General features: G+C 40.0%; 1 protein-coding gene across 1 annotated transcript; it reads left to right on the forward strand.

The window, feature by feature from the left end:
• Positions 1-1,925: 1,925 nt before the first annotated feature.
• Positions 1,926-15,189, forward strand: FBXO43 (F-box protein 43). Its single transcript, XM_043879349.1, has 7 exons — positions 1,926-1,995; positions 3,118-3,732; positions 4,092-4,133; positions 6,260-7,742; positions 9,997-10,099; positions 14,568-14,771; positions 14,877-15,189. Exons 1-7 carry the CDS (start codon positions 1,926-1,928, stop codon positions 15,123-15,125), a joined length of 2,766 nt encoding a protein of 921 aa, XP_043735284.1. The 3' UTR covers positions 15,126-15,189.
• Positions 15,190-16,421: the final 1,232 nt, after the last annotated feature.

Here is a 16,421-nt window from a genome sequence, read left to right on the forward strand (position 1 = left end):
GACGTCACTCGTCCTTCAAATTCCACCTCATATATTAGAGTGGTTAAGACTCTGTGCTTCCATTTCAAAGGGCACGGGTTTGATCTCTGGTTTTGGAAATAAGATTCCACATGCTGTGCAGGTGAAGCCAAAAGATAAACACATAAAAGCGTATCACAGTCTTTGTACAGTTAGCTCTGCCTGCTCTTCTTCTATAGCGCTAGTTTCTCTCTTTCTTTTTGTGTTACTGCCATTCCTCTACTATAGCACTTATACCAGCTGGCAGTAACTGTGTCTTTCCATCTTTGTTTTCCCAGTACCTAGCCCAGTAATTTGGAGAAGGAAGTGGCAACCCACTCCAGTATTCTTGCCTGGAGAATCCCAGGGAGAGAGGAGCCTGGTGGGCTGCCATCTATGGGGTTGCACAGAGTCAGACATGATTGAAGTGACTTAGCAGCAGCAGCAGCAGCCCAGTAATTGGCACATTGAAAGAAAGTCAAAGTCAAAGTCACTCAGTTGTGTCCGACTCTTTGTGAACCCATGGACTAAACAGTCCATGGAATTCTCCAGGCCAGAATACTGGAGTGGGTAGCCTTTCCCTTCTCCAGGGGATCTTCCCAACCCAGGGATCAAACCCAGATCTCCCACATTGTGCTTTACCATTGCACTCACTTTACCACTGAGCCAGAAGGGAAGCCCAAGAATACTGGAGTGGGTAGCCTATCCCTTCTCCAGTGGATCTTCTCCACCCAGGAATTGAACTCCTGCATTGCAGATTCTTTACCAACTGAGCTATGAGGGAACCCCTCAGTTGGCACATCAGTTCAGTTGTTTAGTTCAGTTGCTCAGTCGTGTCCGACTCTTTGCAACCCCATGAATCGCAGCACGCCAGGTTTCCCTGTCCATCACAAACTCCCAGAGTTTGCTCAAACTCATGCCCATTGAGTCGGTGATGCCATCCAGCCATCTCATCTTCTGTCGTCCCCTTCTCCTCCTGCCCCCAATCCCTCCCAGCATCAGGGTCTTCTCCAACGAGTCAACTCTTCGCATGAGGTGGCCAAAGTATTGGAGTTTCAGCTTCAGCATCAGCCCTTCCAATGAACACCCAGGACTGATCTCCCTTAGGATGGACTGGTTTGATCTCCTTGCAGTCCAAGGGATTCTCAAGAGTCTTCTCCAACACCACAGTTCAAAAGCATCAATTTTTCGGTGCTCAGCTTTCTTCACAGTCCAACTCTCACATCCATACATGACCACTGGAAAAACCATAGCCTTGACCAGACAGACCTTTGTTGGCAAAGTAATGTCTCTGCTTTTTAATATGCTATCTAGGTTGGTCATAACTTTCCTTCCAAGGAGTAAGAGTCTTTTAATTTCATGACTGCATTCACCATCTGCAGTGATTTTCGAGCCCAAAAAAATAGTCTGACACTGTTTCCACTGTCTCCTCATCTATTTCCCATGAGGTGATGGGACCAGATGCCATGATCTTAGTTTTCTGAATGTTGAGCTTTAAGCCAACTTTTTCACTCTCCTCTTTCACTTTCATCAAGAGGCTCTTTCGTTCTTCTTCACTTTCTGCCATAAGGGTGGTGTCATCTGCATATCTGAGGTTATTGATATTTCTCCTGGCAATCTTGACTCCAGCTCGTGCTTCATCCCGCCCAGCGTTTCTAATGATGTACTCTGCATATAAGTTAAATAAGCAGAGTGACAATATACAGCCTTGACGTACTCCTTTTCCTATTTGGAACCACTCTGTTGGTCCATGTCCAGTTCTAACTGTTGCTTCCTGACCTGCATACAGGTTTCTCAAGAGGCAGGTCAGGTGGTCTGGTATTCCCATCTCCTTCAGAATTTTCCAGTTTATTGTGATCCACACAGTCGAAGGCTTTTGGCACATAGTCAAAGCTTAATAATTGTTAGTGAGTTTGATTTTTGGATACATGACATTTAGAATATCTAAAGGGCATCCAGATGAAGAAGTTCTGTCCGAGGAGAGTGGTAGCAGTGACTGTAATTGACTTTAAAGTAACACTTTTAACTCCTAATCCGAATTATATAAGCACAGAATGGTAAAGTAAGAAAAATGTGTAGGACGCCCCAATTAGGGAATAAACAGAGGAAAAGAAGACAGAAAAAAAAAAAAGAGAAATTAGGAAGAAACTTCCAAGAGCAGAGGATGGAGCCTGGCACATAAAATATCCCTTTTTAGAGGTCTTTAAAAAAAAAAGTAACCAAGTATAACCTAGTCTACAGATGCTGTAACCAAATTAGTCACACCTTTCAGATCTTATCCTGTGTATAGCTGTACTTCTAAAGGATGGCATTCGGTTTGTAACCTGCTTTTCACGCTTCAATTCATCTTCGGAAACACCAAGTGAACGTTCTCCTACATTATTTTTAATACCATCCCACAGTAGGACCTATTGGATTTCTTAGACGGCGCTAGCGGTAAAGAATCCGCCTGCCAGTGCAGGAGACATGAGATGCCAGTTCGATCCCTGGGTGGGGAATCCCTATGGACAGAGGCGCCCCGGGGGCTATAGTCAGTCCATAGGGTCGCAAAGAGTCGGGCACGACTAAGGCAACCTAGCACGCACAGCGCCTAGGACCTGTTGAGTGTTGTCCGAAGTTAAAACGCAGGTGGGGGTGGTGGGGGTGGTGCGTGGGGGGCGGGAGGGCGGGAGAAAGAGCCTATCAAATTAAAAAGCCCTTAGGTGCCTCAGAGGGGCTTTCCAGGTGGCGCTAGTGGTAAAGGGGGCTTCCCTTGTGGCTCAGCAGGTAAAGAATCCGCCCGCAATGCGGGAGACCTAGGTTCGATCCCTGGGTTGGGAAGATCCCCTGGAGAAGGGAAAGGCTGCCCACTCAGGTATTCTGGCCTGGAGAATTCCGCATGGGGTTGCAAAGAGTCGGACACGACTGAGCGATTTCCACTCACTCAGTGGTAAAGAACCCGCCTGCCAATGCAGGAGACTTAGGAGACGAGGGTTCGATCCCTGGGTCTGGAAGATCCCCTGGAGGAGGAAAGGGCAACCCACTCCAGTGTTCTCGTCTGGAAAATCCCATGGACGGAGGAGCCTGGAGGGCTACAGACCGCGGGGTCGCAGTGACTCTGACACAACTGAAGCGGTTTAGCACGCACGCGGGTGCCTCGGTGCGGTGGGGGCGCGGAGGGCGGGAAAGCGGGGACGGAGCTCACGGCGCAGGCCTGGCCGGGGTTCTGCGGGGTCGCGGGCGGCGGCCGGCGGGAGGAAGGGGCGGTGCGGCGCGGGGCGGGGCGGTTACTCAGGGCGGGCAGTTCAAACCGAAGGAGGGAAAAGGCGGCGGCCCCACGCGGACCCGGCGTGGAGGTTGCCATAGCCGAGCATCCCTGGGGACGAGGCCGCGGCTCCTCGGCGGCGCTCGGGCGGCTGCGGCCCACAGATCTCCGCCCGGCGAGTCGGCGCGGTGGGCGCGGCCGCCCCCGGGGCCCCCAGGTGGGCGGGAGCGGGGACGCCAGGTGTGTGAGGGCGGCCGGCCTCTGGGCGTCCCCAGCCCCGCACCCGCTCAGCTTCCCAGGGGCCGCGACGAGAGAGGCGCCCCGACGCGGTTCGCCTTCCTCTTGCTCTGGGTCCAGGCGACGCCCGCCCGTCCTCGGCCCGTCGGCGGCTTCCTGGGGCCCTGGGGCCGGCCCGGCCTCCCTCAGCCAGCCCGGCCTGGGGAGGGCCCGCGGACTGACGAGCGGCCTGGTTGACGCCCCCCGGGGAGACCGTTAACCAGCCACCCGCCGCCGGCACCTCGGGCGGGAGACGACCGCGCGGCAGCTGACCCTGCGTGGTCAGAGAGCCGAATTGGGGCCGTTTTCCTCCGTCCCGAGACTAGCTGGAGCACACAGAGATATGACAATTGCTGTTGTCTGGAAAGCTGGGGGGAATTCAAAGTGATTTAGGCCTTTTAAAGCGTTAGAAAATAATCCCGGTAGCAGGTACTTGAGGTATCCTTCAAATCTTAGCGGGCATCGTGCTGCTACTGCACGTTTCCATTAATTGTTCAAAATTAGTTGTCTCTTTAAGTGGTATTTCTTTGGCGTGAATTTTAAAGGCAAAGTGAGAAATTTCCTTTATCGGAAGCCTACGTAACGTTGGCGTCTAAGAACTCAAGATATACTGATGGTAAGATGTTGCACTTTAACAAACGAAGGAAATTCGGGTTAAGTACTTTAATTACTTTAAATACTTCATTTGAGTTAGCCAGTGTTTTTTTGTTTGTTTGTTTTAAGCACTATAGAGATGTGTGTTCTTAATCCTTATCAGGAGCTTGGTTTTAAAAAATGAATGTTGAAGAGGCTTGTTTGTTTCATCAGTGAACTGTTGAATCAGTGAAACTGAGCAAGTCACCCGGCATTCTACGATTTTACATAAATGCTTTTGAAGTTTGAAAAACCACGTTTTGAGACCAGTATCTTGGGTTGAAAGTGATGAAAGATGAAAAAAAAAAAAATGACACCAGAGAAAGCACGGTGGAAGCAATTTCAAATGGGTAGATGAACAGAAGGAAAATCGGAAGCTTTTTGTATGTTTAAAGCAAATGGTCTATGTTTTTTAGCCGGGAGAGTATTATATTTGCACCCTTGCTTTTGTTTCCATCCATTTGCCTCTCAGGTTCCCAAATTCGAACATGGTGAGACACCTAGTGGTGAAGTAGAAGAATAGTTACATTTGTTTTAATTTTAAAAAGTTTTTTAAAAGTTTTAGAAGGCTCGGACCTAACTACCAGATGACATGAGAGAAAACTATTACTTAATAAAATGATTTTCGGAGCGTAGGAAACATTCGTGTGTGGAGGTGTAATTTGAAAACAAAAAATTGTTTTAAAGTATGAAATATAGAAAGCAAAATTTGATCATCTTGGCTGGTAAGCAGGTACAGAAGAGATCGGTTGATTGTCACAATCTGAGGAAATCTAAATCAGAAAAGAACATGTGTGAGATTTACCAAAACAGAATATAGGTTTTAAAAGTTGAAAAACACTTACTTTGCCCAGTAATAATGGTCATTGCACCACAAAGAAACAATTTGGTTTTTTGGTTAGAATAGCAATTTTTAAAAAAAATTTATTCACTTACATGTTTAACTGATAGAACTTAGGTGTAAATAACTTTCCCATTATACTCAACTAACAATATATCTTCCCAGGATCTTTTTAATACAGAAGAATCATGTATTCGGTCTGGAGAAAACTTTAAAAGAATGACAGTTTTCTTAGTGTCCTTTGGATAATCTGGAGAAATAACTTTCTTATACTTTAGGATTTAATTCAAGTTTCTAAAAAGTTTAAGATTTAATTCAAGTTTCTAAAAGAAGGAATGCAGTGATACTGTTGAAAAGGTTAAAGAGTCAAGTATTTCCTTAAAAAAAGTGAAATGTTTCCTAGTGTCCTTTCTTACAAATATAATACTGAATCACATTTCTTCTCTAAGTAATATACTTAAATTCTATATTTTCACTTTAAGAATATTATAAAGGGTGGGTTCCCGAGTAGAAAATATTTACCAGATGAGACACGAATGAGTATGACCTGCCAGGTTTGAAATGGCCTGTAGGGCTTTGGTTCATTTTGGTTAGCTCAAGAATATGTTACTAATTTATCAGTGAGCTAAAGAGACTTTGCAAAGGTGAAAGCCTTGGAATTCTGACCTTGTGAATGGTCAGAAAGACCAGGTTTCTGAGACAAGCCCATGTTATGAATATGAGTAACATTATTCTAGAGTTGCTTTCCTGAATTGCAGTTTATCCTAGTGGCTGCACTCACTTGACCAGTGGTCAAAATCAGCATGTAGTTTTTTTTTTAAGCATCTTTATTTACATTGTAGAACTCTGAAAGGAAATATCCACCTGACTAAATATAGGCCAGCACAAATAAGCTAGAATGTTAGAACTACAATAATGTACTTTAATGCTGTAAAAATTATAAGGTAATACAATCATCTAAAATTATGCTATGAGATTTTTTTTTCCTCAAGTGTAGTTAATGAAAATATCTGTGCACAGTGCCTAGACTATGCTTAGTCAGGTAATCTGTGAATATTTATATCCTGGAAATTTTGGTTTTTATGATGTTGAAACACTGTCTTAAGTAAGATACACATGAGTATATTGCAGAGATTTGTTTCTTAAAGCAACTTTTTTTTATTGCCGTGCAATTTTCCATAATCATCTGTGCTCATAACAAGTATTTTGGTATTAGCTTCCAGACTATTAATTTCAAAGGAAGAATAAAATTTGTTTTCACTTTGTAGAAGCAGAGATTTTGAAGATGTCAGAAAGGCATTCAGGTCAAGCCGGCGCTGGAGCAGGAAATGAGGTGGACTCTCCTGTTGTCAGGGTCAAGTCCTCCAGCTTTGGAGACCTTTGTTCCACATCTTCTTTTCAAGATAGTGGCTACAGTGAGCTGTTAAAATCATGCAGCTTTGATAATACAGATAAAGAATTATTTGGAAAAAAAGAAAGAGGCTCAACATTGATCCACGAACATCCTGAAACTTCAAGTTTGGCCTTAACCCATAGTTTAGAGTCTCCCACTCAAAGAAAGAGATTTGTCTTCCTCAGGAAGGAAAATGATAAAACCCCAGAACTGTGTGAAACTCCTAAAGTCAGTGGAAAAAAGCATTTGCTGCGCAGAAGATTGGACATATCTTTCTCTCTTCTAGACAGGGACTTTGAATCACAAAACAGTTCCCTCGAAAGTAGTACAAGCCAAGTTCCCAATTTAGAAAAAAATATTCCAAGCAGTGCTTCAGGCTTTCCAAGGCAAGATAATTTTAGTTCTTCAGTTACTAGCACTTTGAGAACAGAAGAAGTAACTTCCAGCAGTCAAAAATTGAGACTTAATTTTTCTCAACAGAAGACTTCCACAGTGGATGATTCCAAAGATGACTATGGCCTCTTTGAAGTTGAATGTATATCTCCAATTCAGGGCAGTAATTTTAAAGACTCTATCACACATGACTTTAGTGACAGCAGTCTATGTATTAATAATGAGAATACATATCCCGAACTTCTGGGCTTTTCTGTTGGTGGAACAAGCTGTAGAACAGATGAGGACATATTTGTGACTCCAATCAGTAATCTTGTACCAAGTGTTCAATTTAATGCAAGCCGAAGATTTTCTCCTTCAGCTGGAGTGAGACGCAATATTTCGACCCCTGAAGACAGCGGTTTCAACTCACTTTGCTTGGATAAATCAGAAGATTCCCTATCTGAGCAAGAGGGCTCTTTCCAAGAACTATTTCAGAAACATAAGGGAACTCTCAAAGTCAGGGACACCATAAAAAAGTCAAGGCGTCTTGGAAGATTGAGAAGACTGTCCACCCTTCGGGAACAAGGCTCACAATCTGAGACAGAAGAAGAAAACCAGACCTACCTCTCTAGCTCTGAATCAACACCAGCAACCACTTCAGACATTTCAGAGAGCCAGCCGAGCAGTGACAATAAGTGTGAGGATTTAAGCTTTAAGAATTTATCGAAGACCCCAGCCTTGCAATTAGTGCATGAGCTTTTTATGAAAAGCAAAAGGAAAAGATTCCAGCAAAACGGTGCACATGAATTGTTAGAAGAAAGGGACGGGGGGAAAATAGCTATACTACAGCGTGTACTTGCAGGACTGATTGGCAAGAAAATGGGTATAGAAAAACTGGACATCTTAACAGAATTAAAATACAGAAATCTAAAGCATGTTCTTGCTATGGTTTTAGATTCCTTGACTGCAGAAAGCCTATGTAGGTAAGATTTTTTTTTTTCTTCTGAAATAAAACTGCCTTTTATCACTTTTTTTTTTAAGGTGGAAAACTTTTCTGTTTGTAGTTTTTTAAAATTTTGTTTTATTATCTCTGGCTTGGTTACTTTTATATTTTATCAATGATGGTTAAGTGAAATTCTTCAGTGTCAGAAATTTCAGTATCTTGAATGCTGCTTCATAAGTAAGTAGAAACTGAGTCACATATATAGAAGTATTGAGGGTAGGAACTAGTTATAAGGCTAAATTGAGACTTTACACTGGCAGTTTTGCAAAGTGCAGGACTATCAGAAGACAAGCCCCATCGGTATGCCAGAACCAGGAACAAGAGAAGCCATGTGGAACAGGATTTCCGCAAGGTCATGGTTGAGGCAGGACAAGCAAGAGAGTCACTTTCTTTTTCCATAGGTATATATCAAAAGTTTGGTTCATTGAATCCTTACTCTTTTCTGGCCCCTACTTCTATTGAGACCCTTCTTCACCTTTCCCCCATAAACTAAGTGTAGGCTATTGTACAGAATTGTAGAATTTCGTAGCTGGAAGTCTTCTGAAATGTCTAGTCCTATCACGTATTTGCAGATGAGAAAACTGAGCTCTAGAGAAGTTAAGTGACCTGCCAACAGTCACTCAAGGAGATAGGAATGGATGCAGGTCTGTAACTGAACCCTCTGATTTCTAAGCCCGTATTTTCCCACAAACTCTTGTTAAGGTTTCAGTCCTTTCAGCATAGTCTTGATCAGGAATGTCTTTGGTGTAACCCAAGTAGGATAATAAGAAAGATTAATGACCTATATGTCTATGCCTTAAAAAATGTTCAAGTGAGATGAATTTTGTTTAAAAAATTAGGGGTATGGCTATGATATAGGGATTTTGTTTTTACACAATGGAGTATTTGGTTACAGACCAGTTAAAACTTGGGTGACCCTTTTAGGTGCTCGCTTGTGGGACAAATGATATTCAGTCATACTGCGATGTAAGTGAAAGTACATATTGCAATAATCACCTTCCCTGCTCATCCCTCAAGATTTCTAGTATTTGCACTGCAGAGTGCATGTGTAACTTGGCAGTGCGTATTCTTGGAAATATGAGAGACTGGACTCAGTTGAAATAGATGAGGCAAACACCCAACTATGCATTGATAGTTCATTTCTTCTCCATTAATGAGTGACTTTCTGCCTGTTCCTCTCCATCTGATACAAGGTGCCTATGTCAGCTTAGAGAGAGGCAATGGCAACTGAGGTGGCTGGAAGAATAGTAGTGTTGACAACTCAGGTGTAACATGGGGCCTCCATAAACTTCTCCTAACCTCATTCACTCTTATTGATAAATAAGCACTCACTGGACATAAATTATGTTTTTTTCTTTAGCTGCTTTGTTCTCATAAACTTTGGTTTACAAAATAGGAACTTTGTAGTGCTGTTCATAATACTATTTATTATAGCTGACCCTTGGACAACCAGAAAATAGGGGTGCTGACCCTCTGGTGTGCAACCTGAAATCTTTGTATAAATTATAGTCAGCTTTCCACATCTGAGTTTCCTCTGTATCCGTGGTTCAGCATCCCTGGATTCAACTGACCAGGGACTGTGTAGTATTTACCATGGAAAAAAACCCGCAGAGTTCAAACCCATGTTGTTCAGCTATGTGCTTAGTCACTCAGTCGTGTCTGACTCTTTGCAACCCAATGGACTGTAGCCCACCACACTCCTCTGTCCATGTGATTTTCCATGCCAGAATACTGATGTTGTTCAGGGATCAACTGTATCTGCATTTAGAAGTTCTAATACAGGATTGATTGTTTTTGTGTTTATTTACTCAAAATGACAGATATTTGTTAAATACAATAGTAGGAGAAATTTATATAAACTCTTGCACTATAGGTGATAATCATTTGTGGCATGTCATGTTCCAAGTTTTAAATATTAGTGTTACATATAAGTTAAATCCTCTTAATCAGTCTCCCGGTGGACTCATTTGGGTTTATATGAAACTTTGTTTTATTTCCTTAACTATTTATAAGATAGTAACCTATCAATATGATGCTGATGTATTTTAATAGGTCTTCTTTCACAGCTAGGCAAATCGAGTCATATTTTTAATGTAAAATTTTAGCTTTAAATTAACTATCCAAAATCTTTAAAAACAAACTTCTCTTATTGCCATGTGTAAAAAATGCTAATTCTGTGGCATATATACGTGAACTTCTATACATATATACAAGGACTGATCTTTTTGTTACAGTGTTTGGAAAGTGAGCAGAAATTGGCGTGAAATTATTGTTCAAGATAAAAAAGCAAATCGGAGGAGGAAATTACATATCACACAACTGAAAACAGATTCTGAGGTAATGTATATAATGCTATTCTAAAACATTTGTATGAATATCTGATGATCACATATGTCTGGACAACCTAATTTGGTTTTCCTGCTATTCTTTAATCTTTCTTTATTGACATTCACTCATAAGTTCTTTTTTATTCCTTTGGCCACAGCACCCTCCTACAGAATCTCAGTTCCCCCACCAGGGACTGAATGGCAGTGAAAGCCCAGAATCCTAACTACTAGGCCACCAGGGAACTCCCGGAGTCATAAACTCTCCCCTCCCCGCCACCCCCAAACCCCATCTCTACCAAGTCCATAAATGGAGTGGACTAACTGACATGAAGAACATCTTGCTGGGTTTTGTTGTTTAAGTATATATGCTGTTATCAGTATTTGATACCATTTTAATAGGATATGCCAGATCCTAATCATAATTAGATATTCTTATAGCATTTTCTGTTCAGTCTTTTATGTGCTTCCCTAGTGGCTCAGCCATAAATAATCTGCTTGCAATGCAGAAGACTGCCTGCCAACGCAGCAGATGCAGGTTTGACCCCTGGATTGGTACGATCCCCTGGAGATGGAAATGGCAACCCACTTGAGTATCCTTGCCTGGGAAATCTCACGGACAGAGGAACCTGGAGGGCTCCAGTCTATGAGGTTGCAAGAGTCGGACATGACTTGGTGACTAAATCATCCAGTCTTGATGTAGTATACTTGTAGTATACTCTACTCAAGTATAATCTTGAGTAGATACTATATGCCAGTTGCTCAAATTACAGTGGTGAACATTTTTGACATGATCCCTGCTCTCTTGGAGCTCATACACCTGATATAAACAGGTGATTACAATACAGGTGTGTTAGAGGAAGCTCAGAGTTCTCTCTATTGGGACATTTAAAAGAAGTGTTTGATACTTGGGGATCAAGAGAAGGAAAAAATGCATCTTAGCTGAGACTTGAATAATGAGTTAGACAGGAAAGTTGTTTCAGCAGAGGGAAGGCCTGGAGGTGAGTGAGCATGGCACTCAAACTTGTAAAGCATCATGAACTTGCACTTTCTTAAAGATTTGAGGTCGAGCCCTGAAGTTATAAGAAAAATTTTTATAGAAGCCGATTAATTCTTCATGGGGACACTATTTTGTGTAATAGCTATCTGATGACTCTAGTACCCATATTTACTATCTATTCAACTTTTAGACCTTACTTAGGCATAAATACAAAGAGAAACTCAGAATTAACTTCCTTATTCTAGTAAAAAGTATGTAATAACACAAGTAAATTTATAATTTGGCTAAATATAATTGAAATGAAGCATGTTGTGTTGTGCTTAGTCGCTCAGTCGTGTCCGACTCTTTGCGACCCCACAGACTATAGCCCGCCAGGCTCCTCTGTCCATGGGGGTTCTCCAGGCAAGAATACTGGAGTGGGTTGCCATTCCCTCCTCCAGGGGATCTTCTGAACCCAGGGATTGAACCCAGGTCTCCTGCATTGCAGGCGGATTCTTTACCATCTGAGCCTCCAGGGAAATGAATCACAGTATAAACAAATATGAACACCCAGATACAGATTGAGGGTTTTCTCATTTCAAGGAAATATTAGGGACTTCTGTTAACTAAAATATTGAATTTCTATTTTATTTGAAGACAAGTTTTATCTTCTCACCTATGATAATCCTTTACAAGCTACTTACTGCTGCAGCTGCTGGCTCTGGGAGCTTATAATATTAAATATATTAATTGCCTTCTTAACATATCTTTTTTGAGTGGCATCCTACTGCTAAGGACAGACCAAAAAACAAATTTTTAAGCAAGTACCTATTCATATTAAGCTTTTAGCTCCATGCATTCCTTACATTCTATGTGAAAGAAACATGTGGTTGAATTGGCAAGCCTTTGGGTAATTCTAGATAAAGTATTCTACTTTATATCCTGGCTACCACTTTTTAAAAAAACTTGGTTTCCTAAAGAACTCTATTTTTTTCCTTACTTGAGTTTTTCCCCTTATTTTGATTTGCTTTAAATTTTTTAAAAAGTTAAAACAAGTACATGGTTTAGAACATGAAATTGGACTTTGAAATTTATAGCAAAACACGTATTTTCCTGCCCTTCCTGCTCTTGATTCTTGCCTCATCAAGGCAATCAGTTTCAACTCTCTAGTTCTTTTTCCTTTTGATATTCACCTGCATATTTCTGAATGGCATGTCTTCACCGCTATTGCTTATTTAGTTTTTTCTCTAAAAAAATAGTTTAGTTTTTTAGTTTTTTCTCTTATTTAGTTTTTTTAGGTTAGTTCTCTAACCTCTCACTACTACCTGTCTACCTGGCTCTTCCTCTGAAGTCTTTTCTCCTAGTTTATGAATGTAATTACACCATCATTAGTGAATCAGGATTAGGTGCTGACATTATTAAGACTGTGTTGAGATTATTATGACTTTTTGACAGCCATAACGTATAGTACAGTATGGTTATACCTATTACACCTTTTTTCTTATATAACTTTTACCCTCACAGTTAATAATTGCCCAGTTTCTTTCTTTTTCCTCTCTTTCCCTTTCTCTCTCTTTCTCCTCCTCTCTCTCTTGCTCTTTCTTTCTTTTTAGTGTTTCTCTATGCAGATGCCTGACTCACCATCCGCCAGAACTGGAACTCTCCTCTGTGTAAGTCTGAACAAATCAGGTATTCTACCTGTTCTTTCTTTTCTTCAGAGACATCATTCCAGATGCCCTTTGGCCTCTTGTTCCTGAACGAACTGGCTGCTTTCTACCTGCACTATCCTAATGTATATCATTAACCAAAACAGAAAAATTATAAAACAAAGTTGTTAGATGGTTTTCCTCACATGTGTATAGTGTCACTGAAAGATCCTTACGTGTGAAAAATAAAAGGCATGTGCACCAGTTACATGTAATAGGATCTCATTTTATCTGTTGCCTTGCAGCAGTGAGAATGACCATAAAATTGGAATATTACACTATTTCCATCAAATTTCTTAATTTACAGTAGTCTTTACTGTTTACTTATAATCATGGAAATGAACAACAATAAGAGACTCCCCTTTCACATTTAAATATTTTCTAGTATGGTAATGGTGCCTGTATTTGACTACTAGACCTTACACTGTTCAGAGGTAGTAGCCCACATTTTAAGCTCCGGGAGGATAGGGGTTAGACTGTGCTATTCACTTGGCACCTATTAGATGAAATCTTTGTTAAATGAATGAATGTTTTCTATGGCTGAAATTTGCTTTAACAATATATCTCTATTCATTTTTTGGTGCATGCATCATCATTGTGTTTGCCAACTGCATGGAAATCCAATGGGTGTTTTCTTTTAGAGTACTCTTGTGTCATATGCTTCTAGCCTAGGCGGCAAATCTTTTATAGGATGTAACATAAGATGTATTGAATCCTTGAGTAAGTTCAACTGTATTCATTCTAATTTCTAAAAACCAGTATTCATCCATTATACATATGCCAATGTTGTTAAGCTGTCAATTGTATAATTTTTCATGGCCAGCTAGCTTTATTCCTATACTTATCCTACTACCATTTCTTGTGTTTTACCTCTTCCCCCTTTAGGAAACAATTCTGGCAAAGGGAGACTGTCAAGGGAGAGAAAACACAATTATAGTTGGACACTCAGGAAATTCACCAATAGTACATTTTATTTTAATAATTAGTTAAGAATGCCAATTTGTTTAAAAAAAAACCTACAATGTTTTTTCTTATTTCCAAGCTTAACAAAATACAAGCTATAAGGATTATTCACTGAAAATATTTCTTGGCTAACTATTTGAGTAGTGTGGAAATCCAGCTCAAATAAAAGACATTTTTTTCCTCCTTTTAAAATATCAAAGCTGTTTAAACTCAAGTGTAAAAATGAATCAAGTTTTGCAAGTATTTGGTATTTGTAAAAGCCAACCAAACAAATTGAGTTTCATGGTCTAACCAGGCCCATTAATTTTCTGACATGTGGCTGAAGTAAGAAATCTTTACAGAATTCCATGAGGTCCCTTGGCAGATTTTGAAAAAATTTACCTCCTCTTACACCTTGGCTTAAAAGGGGACTTGATAAACTCTGATCTGTGGGCCAAATCCTGTCCATCACCTGTGTTTTTATAATAAGTTTTATTGGAGCAGCCCTGCCTCTTCATTTACGTATCTCTGTAGCTGTGTTTGCTAAAATGACAGTTGACTAGTTTGCAACTATCTGGTCCTTTCCACGAAAAGTTTGCAAACTCATGCGTTAAATAGAAAAATAACCAATGATGCAAACTTAAAGCTTGCATTTATTGTTTCAACTTTGTATTTTCCTTTGACTTTTAAATGCTAGATAAGATAATTTTTTTTTTTTCTCTCTAAAAAGGAATGGTTTAGGGAGAAAATTCTAGTGGTGCAGAAACCACTTCCAAACATGTTACATGTGCATCTGAAAGCTCTTCTGGAACTTCTGATATGACAGTGTTGACCCCTCTTGTCTTTTACCACAGGGGGCTATATTAAATGTTGAGGATGCCGCCACTCGGCTCCATCTCTTAAATCGATCAGCTTTAAGGTCTGTGCAAGCACAGGCTAGGACACCAGGTTTTCAGAAAGAACAACCTTCAACATTTTCTCCTTGGGGAGAAGTTTTGACACCTATAGCAAACTCTTCTGTTACTCACTTAAGTAGTAAACAGGAAGAATATGTCAAGGTGAGTATTTATCATAAGTTGTTAGAAGTAAATATTTACAGAGTTTGAAATAAAGCTGTCCTCTATGCGAAAATGGAAGATTTAGTGTGTGTGCTTTTACTGCAGGTTGCCAAAACACTTTTTATTGATGAAGCGTTAAAACCTTGCCCAAGGTGCCAGTCCCCTGCTAAGTACCAGCCTTATAAGAAAAGAGGGCTATGTAGCCGCACAGCCTGTGGCTTTGACTTTTGTGTGCTATGTTTGTGTGCTTATCATGGGTCTGAAGAATGTAGTAGAGGAGCAGCAAAGCCAAGAAATAGAAAAGATGTTCTTCCAGGAAGTGCCCAGAGTAAGCGGAATTTAAAACGCCTCTAAAGAGACTTTAAATATAAAAGAAGCATTCCCTCTGAGCAACATTTTGTGTGACTTAAAATTATGAGTATTTTGAAAGCATGCAAATCTCCCCATCAATGACAGATGATGATTTATTTCCTGTTTTGTATATATTATGATCCATGTCATTGTATGTTTTCTTTGAAGTAGTGAGTTTTGCAAAAAATCTAATTTTACTATGTTGTTTTTACTCATTTTAATAACTTAGTGTTTTTAAATAAAGAATTTTCAGTGTTATATGTATTTAACTGTTTCATGTAAAATTTAAAAACTGTGCATTTCATCACTATGTGTTGAAATGTTCTTCAGTAATCACTTTTCAAAAATAGTTTTCCAGATAATATTAAAATTTTTGAACTTGAGACAGATGGCCTTATAGATTTCAAAATCTTTGAATATTTGACTGAAAATGAAATATAAATAAAATGTTTTCAGAAATTCTGTTGAATTTACTCCATAATCTCAATCTTTCTCTTAATTTAGTATACGTGCTGCCGAAGCGAACACATCTTTCTCTTAATTTAGTGAGTGTCATATTTGGGCAGACTTCTGGTTAAATAAAATTTACTTAATATTGATAACTAAAAAGATGTAAAAAGTAAATTATTAGATATATGTGGTTATTCCAATGAGAGTCTTAGTGAGTCCCCATAAGTCACACACATGTTTCTTTTACCCTGTTATGTATGAAGTTGTCAGCAGGCAGTGTAGGAGTCTGGACTCCTGCTTCTCATCCATCTGTTATTGTTCTCTGTTCCGCAGTCACACTGCCCTCTGTGTGTCTCATTTGTTATCTTGTGGTCACTCAGTCCATTAGAATATAATCTTTTATTTCACTCTGGTGGTGAAAAAGTAGATTTTACCATGTTTAGTTTTAGAAATAAATAATCTCCATGTGTTATTCTCTACTTCAGGAACTGTTAAACAATGGAAGTTTAATTAAAAAAATATTTCTGGCTTTAAATTGGGATGAGTATTTAAATTGATATGAGTGAAAGAGTGTAAGGACTTAATGCCATGTATTTAAATGAATTTATAATAAAACTTTGTGAAGAGAAAAGATCAGACTAGGAATTCAAAAGTTAATGAATGAAACTAATTCCGGCTTTTTTTTTTTTTCATTATCATAATTTTTTTCCATTTATTTATTTTATTTTTTTTCAGTAGGTTTTGTCATACATACATTGATATGAATCAGCCATAGATTTACACGTATTCCCCATCCCGATCCCCCCTCCCACCTCCCTCTCCACCTGATTCCTCTGGGTCTTCCCAGTG

This window comes from Cervus elaphus, chromosome 21 (genome assembly GCF_910594005.1).
Source record: "Cervus elaphus chromosome 21, mCerEla1.1, whole genome shotgun sequence".
Taxonomy (NCBI): domain Eukaryota; kingdom Metazoa; phylum Chordata; class Mammalia; order Artiodactyla; family Cervidae; genus Cervus; species Cervus elaphus.

Excerpts from the sequence above, each read along its gene's own strand:
- FBXO43 (XM_043879349.1), top strand. The coding sequence starts at position 1,926 with ATGACATTTAGAATATCTAAAGGGCATCCAGATGAAGAAGTTCTGTCC. Across the intron at positions 1,996-3,117 it reads GGAGAGTGGTAGCAGTGACT|CACGCACGCGGGTGCCTCGG; the intron begins GTAATTGACTTT and ends GAAGCGGTTTAG. Across the intron at positions 3,733-4,091 it reads TGACGCCCCCCGGGGAGACC|CCTACGTAACGTTGGCGTCT; the intron begins GTTAACCAGCCA and ends CTTTATCGGAAG.